The sequence below is a fragment of the Crinia signifera genome, chromosome 7 (genome assembly GCF_055691185.1).
Source record: "Crinia signifera chromosome 7, ASM5569118v1, whole genome shotgun sequence".
NCBI lineage: Eukaryota > Metazoa > Chordata > Amphibia > Anura > Myobatrachidae > Crinia > Crinia signifera.
In genome coordinates, this window is record NC_139223.1 from 169,189,499 (window position 1) to 169,199,867 (window position 10,369).

The 10,369-nt window shown below is 48.6% G+C and overlaps 1 protein-coding gene across 3 annotated transcripts in view; it reads left to right on the forward strand.

The window, feature by feature from the left end:
• Positions 1-4,891, forward strand: part of MARCO (macrophage receptor with collagenous structure) — a 114,222-nt gene extending 109,331 nt beyond the window's left edge. For all 3 annotated transcript variants that reach the window (XM_083154290.1, XM_083154291.1, XM_083154292.1), the window contains 2 exons: positions 3,439-3,606; positions 4,606-4,891. In XM_083154290.1, the coding sequence (XP_083010416.1) occupies positions 3,439-3,606; positions 4,606-4,736 (299 nt within the window). In that variant the 3' untranslated portion in view covers positions 4,737-4,891. The remainder of the gene's footprint in view (positions 1-3,438; positions 3,607-4,605) is intronic.
• The last annotated feature ends 5,478 nt before the right edge of the window (positions 4,892-10,369 follow it).

The window sequence follows — 10,369 nt, forward strand, 5'->3', positions numbered from 1 at the left end:
CCATTCCGGGAGGGTATGCACAGTTGGACTTTCCTGTTAGAAAAGCGGAATTCCAGACAGCCGCGGTAACCGCAAAGGGTAGCGCTTATCGGCAAAATGTTAGTACATATGCAGTGAACATCGGCACGATGGGCGGCGTGATTTACCGCCGCTGCTTGGTACATCCCGCCCCTAGAATGCTGGATACGCATATCGTCTAATGTTCACCCAGCATTAGTTGCAGCATAGTAGCCCCACTTTACAATACACCTCCTCGGCCCCTGGACCACCCCTATTCATCCCCCAAGGCATTGGTAGCATTAACCCCTTCACCTCTTTATCCATAATCAGTGGCGTAACTATAAATTTTGCTCCCCCCTGCTAAAAAATTTGTGGCGCCCCCCCCCCCCCCCCCCCCTCCCACACACACAAAAAAAAATATATATATATATATAAAGGTTTGGAAAAAGGTCTAAGCGACTAACAAATATCTGCACCAGAACGGTTTAACTTTTAAAACATATAAAAGTTTTATTCGTATAAAAAATATATATATATATAAAAATGCACAGGAGCAATTTATATAAGAGCAAACAATACACGGAGTATCATAGAAAAAACAGTACATACAGTAAAAAACTTAGAAAAATGCCTATCAAAAATGTTTAAAAAATGGGAGATATATAAAAAATTAATAAGATACGGTACAGAGGTACCAGAACTTATCTTTTCTATGGAGGAGTCAGCAGGCAGTACCCAACGCGTTTCGTCATCTAGGACTTCATCAAGGGGTGAGGGGGATGTGTGCCTGGTGCTCTATTTATACTATGTAGGTCTGGGGGTAACAATTATGATGTCACATCCTGTAGGATGTGGCTATCGTTTCAGGGATAACAAAAAACTATAAAAATTTAGATGCAGACACATTAGTGTCTAGATACTGGCTCTATGTAGCCTGCGCTTTGAAAGGTTAGTAGATATTAACAGTGGAAAGTGGATAAAAACACATGTATAATAGCGGGGATGCGTGCGCCCACTTCCGGCGGGCGCACGTCACTTCCGCCCCGCTTCCTGTGTCCGTCTATGCTATCAGTGGGAGCGTCTTCCGCCTCTCTCTGGCGGATGTTAGAGGTCGCCCCACTTCCTTTCTTAGGATTGCGTCTCATTGGTCTGTTGCATTCCTGACGTCAGCTCTGTGTAAACGGAGTTCATTTCGATCTCTGTCTCCGTTTCGGCGGCCATTTTGTTAGAGATTTTTCAATCTTTTGCTTGGTGAATCGGCCATTTTCTCGGATACAGATATGCAGACTTTAGAGTGATAGTGCTCAATTTTCTCATGGGACATATGGAAAGATATGAGTAATGAATACAGTATGTTAGTATTTGTGCTTGTAAGTGCAAAATACATAGCTTATGTTAACCATATAAATGACATTTAAACATATAGGTGACTTTATAAATGCAGCATGAATTGTTTCAATAATAAATTATTTTAAGAGCGCACTGCCCTTCATGAATTCATAATGACCCAAATAAAAAAGGAATCCCTATGTATATACAATTATAAATATACATATGTACATATATATAAGAAAGGGGGATAAGAGATATATATAAAATACCTATAAAATACAAGGATAATAGCAGCAGAATATTTATACAGTGATGCCAGGATGCATGTACTCACTAAGAGTGGAAAGAAACAAAAGGACAACAGAAAGAGAAAAGACATGGGAGAGCGGGACAGCAGAAAGAGCAGAGAGAGAGAGAGAGAGAGAGAGAGATAAGGACAGCAGAGAGAGAGAGAGAGATAAGGACAGCAGAGAGAGAGAGAGATAAGGACAGCAGAGAGAGAGAGAGAGAGATAAGAACAGCAGAGAGAGAGAGAGAGAGACAAGGACAGCAGAGAGAGAGAGAGAGAGAGAGATAAGGACAGCAGAGAGAGAGATAAGGACAGCAGAGAGAGAGAGATAAGGACAGCAGAGAGAGAGAGATAAGGACAGCAGAGAGAGATAAGGACAGCAGAGAGAGAGATAAGGACAGCAGAGAGAGAGATAAGGACAGCAGAGAGAGAGATAAGGACAGCAGAGAGAGAGAGATAAGGACAGCAGAGAGAGATAAAGACAGCAGAGATAAGGACAGCAATCATTTAGACAATCAGTGTACCGTAGAGGCAGCGGCCATTGCCCCGTGGAGGCTGCAGTGGGAAGCAGGGCATCACATTAGGGAGCAGACCTTCCGGCGCCCTCCCTACGCCCCTGCTCCTGTGCCCCCTTCTCCTTCAGCAAGTGGCTGTGGGTCCCGGCTGCATCTTCTCCTGCCTCCTCCTGTACTCTGCTGGCTCGGGATGTGACGTGCTGGCATCACACCGCGCTCTCCTCCGCCCTGCGCTGTACTGACTCAGGAGGAGTACAGCGCAGGGCGGGGGAGAGCATGGTGTGACGCCAGCACGTCACATCGTGAGCCGGCCAGACGAGCATTGATATGGGTGGGCTGAGCCAGCCACCAGTTGACTCAACGGTCGGTGGGACTGTACCGGAATCGGCGCCTATGCCGGGGATGCGGGGTGGGCAGCGGCAGTATAAAGTGCTGGATGCCGGCGCCCACAGACAGAGCTGCCACTCGCTCCCCCAAGCGGTGGCTGCCTTAGTGTAGTTACGCCCCTGTCCATAATTATATACTTTATTCAAGCACAGCCGGTAATATGGCAGCTAGGATCTGATTGGTCGGTACTCTGCCTGCCTCCCCTTCATCTCTGAGAGTTACGGAGATGACTATTGGTCATGCAGTTGATCCAATGCTGCATCTCCAGTCTCAGCAGCTGACCACAGAGGAAGTGGGGGTGTTTTCACTGAAAACAGGTCTTGCCGCGAATACGTTAGTAGGGTTTGCAAAATTACAGAGCAGCTGATTGGCTGGTACATTATCCCTTCCACTTGATCACTTTACCAGGCTAAATACATTTCTGCACTGAACGCTGGTTAACTGCAGGGGATTACGTTTTTCCTAATGTATTACTAGCGCACCTACTGTATGGGCTGTACCCTGTAATCCCCCCCAGTATTTAGCAGCCGAGGCAATGTATTAACAGCCGCCCAGGCAATGCCAGCTCAGGCCTAGCATTGTCCTATCCCTACTGCGGGGACAACGCTAGCCCTGCTGTGGCTCCAGGCTGCGCTGGAGATCTCGCGGTAATAGCGAGATCGCGCATGCCCATTAGAGCCAGCCAGGGGGAGAGAGGGTTCGCGCATGCGCAGGGCTGCCGGGGCCACCGATAAGGAGAGCCGTTAATGCTGGGCAAAACGGCTCTTCTTATCGGCTGGGGGTAGATTAATACATATGGCAGTAACGGGTGCCCGCTTCTCCTCAATATGCAGGGGAAGCGGGAGCCGCTATTTCACAAGCGCTAAGGGGGGGGGGGGGTCACTACATCTGCCTCAATGTGACCTGTTTTCCTAGCTGGCGATATTGTACGGATTGTTGGAGGAGCAAGAGGCCGAGTGGAAGTCAAGCGAAATGGAGTGTGGGGAACAATCTGTGATGACGAGTGGGATATGAATGACGGGAAAGTCATCTGCCAGATGTTGGATTATTCGCGGGTTGTGTCGACATTCACTGCAGGAGGCGGTAAGAGCGGTTCTACTTCCAGCAAGGGATTATAGGGGTCCGTCCTTGGTCTGTGCATCATTGCCAGTCAGCATTGTGTATAAGCAGGGCCGCCATAAGGGGGGTAATGTGGGCACAGCTGTCCCCGGACCGGTCACTCTGTCAGAGAGAGAAGGGCCCAAGCAGCTCATTCCACCCACCAGTATCCCTCCGCCACCTGCCTTACCCTCAGCAGCGATCAGTGCAGCTGTAGGTGTGCGCACACGCCTGACACCACCTACATTCATCCTGGACCATGCCTCTAACTCACCCAGCTAATCCCTCCTCCCCCGCTGAGACCCATCAATGGATGGAGAGGAGACAGGGTATTATGAGGATAAAATGCGTAGGTGTAGGCAATGAGCATCTTCATCCGTCCCCCCACCCGGCAATGAGCATGTTACTCCCCCCCTAGCAACGAGCATGTATATTCCCCTAGCAAAGAGAATGTAACTCCTAACAATGAGCATGTAACTTATCCCCTGGCAACGAGCATGTAATTTCCTGTGGCACTAAGAATGAAACCCCATGGCACTTCACACGCTTGGAGGAGAGGTGTTTATTCAGAACTGGCAGCGCACCAAGAAGTAGAAGGTGCGTTCTGCCAGCCGGCCACCCTAATTATTAATAATAATCATTCATGGGGAGGATGGGGGATATATGTGGTGTCATGTTTTTTTTTTTTGGAGGGGGGGGGCTATCTGCGGGTGACGGATGCCCCCCCTTGCTGGTCAGTGTTACTCTGCGGGTGGCATCTGCTGCCCCCCTGCATGTCAGCGGCAATCTGCAACCCCTCTCCCTCCTCTTTATCTGGTCAGACCTGATGAGAAGTGCCGGGGGAGAGAGGCGTGTCCCGCAACGGGGGGCCTTCTATTTGAAGACAGCTGGCACCGACCCTGGTCACACGTTCACACTTGTCTTATAACACATTAGAGATTGTGGGGTTGGTCTGCGTGATATGACTGTGGTTCTTCTTCACAGGCTCTGGGAAGATTCTTCTGGATGACGTGAAGTGTACCGGTGATGAACAAAGTATCCTAGAGTGTCCGAAAAAGGACTGGGAATCGCATAACTGCAACCACAGCGAGGACGCTGGGGTGGAGTGCGCATAGGGGGGGGGTCTGTGTCTGCCCGCGTCTGCCCCGTGACCGTGCTGCTTCCTATTGGCCTGCTCTGTGTGAGCAGGGAAATGTCCGGACAGGTTGTCAGTTATATTCCATGTAATTGTATTAATATAAAACAATCCATTAAACAAAACACAAATCCAGCAACAGTGTGTAGACGACTCTGTACCGATCTGTCTGTGGAACGTATTTGTGCTTTTTAAAACAAGTTTTAAATCATAATTATCTGCTCTCCCACAAGAGCCGGGAGACAGAAGAGCATCCACCTCTACCGCATCCCACCCCCGGGCAGGATAAGGACATTAATGGGGGACTCACAGAGATGAATGGTGGGGGAGAGTCTCCATGGAGACGCATAGCTCAGCCCTGATTGGCTGAAAGCATCTCCATGGAGACGCATCGAGCCAAGGACACTTGCAGCCTCTATAGCACTGGGACAGTGCTATAGAAGCTGTTACCAGTGCCGCAGGAAGCCGGCCCACCCCGCTATCAGTGCGAGGTGAGCTGGCTGTGGAGGAGGGAGGCAGCGCTGGACCCTGGTGCGGTAAGTATGTTGGTGTAAAAGTGAGGTGTGTGTGTGAAATAAAGTTGTACTTTTCTGTGTGTGTGTTTTATTTTAACATTCTTATTACTTGTGGTTCACCAAGTCCCAGCATGCGGGGGAGGCCTGCTGGTACTTGTAGTTCACTTGTATAAAGCAATGTTATGTATAAATGATTTAACCCTATCAGACCGGCGTCCAAAGGCCAGGGACGTTGGTGACAGTCCCGGGCTTCAGCACTGGATGGGTGAAGCCCACGATTGACCAAAAATCGCCCCCTATTATATTTCGCCCCAGATACTCTTATTAAAAAAAATGTGTTTAACGAAAGAAAGATTACTAGCAAGTCACTCACTAGCATCAGAAGCAGCAGCTGCAGGCTATAGATTAGTGCACACCAGCACAAAAGACTCTGTGTGATCATGTGCTTCTGCCTCTCCTGCCACGGGATTCCACAAGGGGATAATAAGAGTTTTCAATGGGGACTCCTGAGCAGCTACAGCAAATCACTGTCCTTGCAAAGAAACTCCTTAGTGGCACCCCTTGCAGAAACTGTAGAATCCTGGATTTTAGGAGTGCAATGCAGGACAGCAGGAGATTTACAATTGAAACGGGAGCTTCCTGCAGGATGCTGGAGGGTAGGCAACTATGGCCTAGGGCCCGATTCAGACCTGCTCACTGGTATGTTTCGAGCCCAGTGAGCAGGTTAATGCCCCCCACCGATAACACCCCACACCAGAGGCAGAACTCTGGGAGGCAATGGAGTCTTCTGCCACCGGGCTCCTGCTCCCAAGGGGGCACCTCTCCTCCCCCTGGAAGTTTAAATCAGTTATTAAAAGCCAATGATATTGCTTCTGTGGCTGAGTTCTGAAATATATATGTGTTCTCTATCTATCTATCTGAACAGAAATATATATTTTATATAAAGTTATATAGGAGTGTATGTGTGTGTGTGTGTGTGGGGGGGGGGGGGGGGCACAAATATATATCACACAGCAACTCCCAGCCTATGCCCCACTCATATACCTCATACCCGCATGTCTGTCATGGTCGCTGACAGTGAGCAAGGTCTGCACAGGCAGGTGACAGCAGAACACATGAGATGAGAGGAGGCTAAGGACCCAGAAGCCGCCATCAGAGACCCCCCCCCCCCCCCCCCAAGCATAAATATTTTTTCCCCAATGGGCCAGGATGCAGAACAGAACTCCACCCCCAACACCTGTGAAGCACCGCTCCCATGTTTTGATTAGCTCACAGACATAGTATGCCACTAATGGCCAGTTGCATTATTGCCATCAATGGCAGCCATTGATGGCAATGGCAGTGATGGCCATACCTACTGCTTGCTGGGAGAAGGGGGTGGAGTTATACCATAGAGTGAGACCTCCCATAACGCCCAGCACTAACTGTGGATATAATACCCAATGTATGCGGCTGCCTGCCAGTGGGTAAGGCAAACTGCAGCAGAAAGGTGGCAGCTCACTCATCCCCACTGACACCCAAACCCCACATCTGCCTTGACCCAGGACTGGAGCTCTGATGGGACCCCCAGGTGGCAGCCATCTTGTAATGAGTTCACATTGCAGAAAATTGGTTACATTGATCGGATGTATAAAGCAGCAACCGCAGGGACAGCTATGGTGCCTGTTGCCGCAATGTCTCCACTTCATTGCCAGGATTCATTCACTTGCTCGGTCAGCTGACCACACATGCACATTAGAGATGGCCATCAACCATAGATGATTCATCATTATCGATGGTTTATGGCCAATGTAGAATAGTTTTGCCATTGATGGGGCAGAACAAGATGTTTCCCTCTATCGATGACATAGCTTAACCAAATAAAGCAATTTCCCCTCAAAGGACAGGGACACAGAGTATCACTGGCACGGTCTTCTCCTGGTTCACCTCATACCTCTCCGATCGCTCCTTCTCTGTCTCCACTCTGAGCTCCTCCTCTCCTACTACCCCGCAACCAGTCGGTGTTCCCCAAAGGTCAGTCCTTGGCCCTCTCCTCTTCTCCCTCTACACCACCTCTCTGGGCACCGTCATCAGCTCCTACGGCTTCCATTACCACCTTTATGCTGATGATACCCTAATCTATCTCTCCTCCCCCGACCTATCCCCATCACTCCTGTCCAAGGTCTCCAAATGCCTCACAGCCATCTCAGTCTGGATAACCCAACGCTTCCTGAAACTAAACATGGCTAAAACTGAACTTCTAATCTTCCATCCCCCGAACATCCCCTCTTCTCTCACTATCTCCATCAGCATTGGTGAAACCGAGATCACCTCCACTGACCAAACACGCTGCCTCGGTGTCATCATTGACTCCTCCCTCTCTTTCACCCCCCACATTCGTGCTCTCTCACAGTCTTGCCGCTTTCACCTCCGCAACATCTCGCGCATCAGACCATTCCTCTCCACTGACGTGACCAAAATTCTCATTCACTCTCTTGTCATCTCCCGCCTTGACTACTGCAACATCCTTCTCTCTGGGCTACCTCTCACCCGCCTCGCCCCTCTCCAATCCATTCTTAACGCTGCTGCTAGGCTCATCTTCCTCTCCCGCCGCTCTACCTCCACCTCCCCCCTCTGTCTATCTCTTCACTGGCTCCCCATTCCTTTCCGGGTTCTCTTTAAACTCCTCACCACCACCTACAAGGCTCTCTCCTCCTCCACCGCTCGTTACCTCTCTTCACTGATCTCTATCCACACTTCATCCCGTCCTCTTCACTCCGCCGCTGACCGCCGCCTGACCTCTCACTCCCGTGTCCAAGACTTCTCTGGCGCTGCCCCCTTGCACTGGAACAACCTCCCGCCACCCATCAGGCTTTCTGATTCCCTTACCTCCTTCAAGCGCTCCCTCAAAACCCACTTCTTCCAACAAGCCTATCCCTTCTCTTCCTAACCTCTTTCGCTCCTCCTATCCTTTCTACCCTACCCCTCCATCCGTTCCCACTTATCCTATTGTTTTTTGTTTGTCCACCCACCTCCGTTTTAGTCTGTTAACTCTTATGAGCAGGGCCCTCCTTCCTCACGTACTCACCCTACCTCGTTACCTCACCAGCGCTCCTGCCCTGTTCTTCCCTTCCTCGACTTCATCTTCAGTCTACCTTGTAATTAGTTTTTTGTTTGCTATGTACGGCGCTGCGGACACTTTGTGGCGCCTTATAAATAAACAAACTACTACTACTACTTTTTGACCCAGGAGGAACCCTCTTCTCTTTCTAATCATTACAAAACAGGTATCACTTGCCATAAACCTCAATTCTTTATGTACCCCCAGACCCGCCACTATACAAACTCAATACTTTCCCTAATAATATCTCCCACACATCCAGATCCTCTAACCCAGACATTTACGAAGCTACACCATTTTAGATTTAAAACCTCTTTTATATATGACAGATAAACCCCTTCAGAATCTCTGCCAATCATGGTTGAGTGAGTGTACTCACGAGGTACATTTCAAAACTATTCACCGCCTCTATATGCCTCCAGCTCAAACCAAATACATGTCCCCAGATGCCACAGGCGAATGCTGCAAATGCAGAATGAGCAATGCAAAATGTCTGCATTGTGTATGGGCCTGCTCAAAAATGTTAAAATTCTGGCGTAAAGGTTCTCCATTTCATCAACTCACTCCTAGACCTCACCCTCCCACCTGCCCCATTGGCCTGCCTGTGCCTCAACTTTAAAAACTGGACGATCCCACCATCTTCTGCACAATTCATCCCCATCATATCCATCATTCTGACGTTAGCTAAAAAGAATATACTCGTACATTGGACGAAAACTTCCACCCCATCTCTATGCGAACTTAAAAGCAAATTGCTCCAAATATTATTATTTGATAAACGTTCATTGATGCTAAATCTATATGCGACCAAAACCTCGTTCCTTAGCAAACGGAAAGCCTTCATAGACTCTCTTGACATAAACCAACGTACCCAAGTCCTGGCGTGTTTATAAAAGATGATTGACGAATACACCAAGAACTACTAAATCTTTCTACTAGTCCCCAACCTGGTACACAACTCCCCCTCATCCTCCCTACCTTCTCTCCTCCCTTCCCCCCTTCTGTCTTGTCTTTATAGAAATGCTTTATTGATTGATTTGTTGTAAGGTTAATATGATGCTTGACACTAACTTCAGGCCTCAGTCAATACCTTAAACAACTCACCGCGAATTACAAACTGTTGTGACATGTTGAGATATTTACGGTGATTAACCAGAGCACTACTGATAGCAGATTTGTCCACCAGTTCGATGACGTGAGTGGAAAGTGCATAAATGTCATAAATGTCATTTATTGTTGATTTTATATACTGACTGTTGTATTGTACTATACATTTTTCCATTTTCAAAAACAATAAAAAATTGTTAAACCAAAAAAATGGAATGAGAGACAGTTACATTTACCATTGAATCATCTGCACCATTTCCCACTACATTTTCCAGATGTATTTGGGGGTGCGCCATGCAAAATTCTACTACCAACTATAATCTCCCTGAAACTAGTTTTCAAAAGTAGGCAAGTATGTACACAACACATCGGGCCAATGATTGCTAAGTGTATATGAAGATGGGTCACCAGTCCGATCTGCTAGCCTAGTGTGTACCCAGCATTACTCTGCAAACAGAAATCTTATTGCTGCCCAATCCAGAAAAGAAACTGTGCTCCTACTCCAGGCCTGGCCAACCTGGGGGCCTACAGATGTAAAAACACGACACTATTAGCATTCCTTATTAGCAAATATGTGGCAAGGTATGCTGGTACTTGTAGTTCCACAACTGCCGGAGAGCCCCAGATTGATCCCGAAAATTGGTTCCACCTCCCAGCACCATGGGAAAGTGGGCAAGTCCCCCGCAATCCCCCCATTCTCCCACCATCCCTCCTTGGTGGGGGTCGGCAGGTACCTGATGATGCAAATCACAGCATCGTGCCCCCCCCCCCCCCCCGCTCTGCAATCCTGTAATACCGGCATTCACAGCAATGGGCGCTGACCACAGTCACAATGGCCACGCCCCCACACAAGGCTCAGTTGTTGAGCTCCACTTATATTCCCGCCCCTTG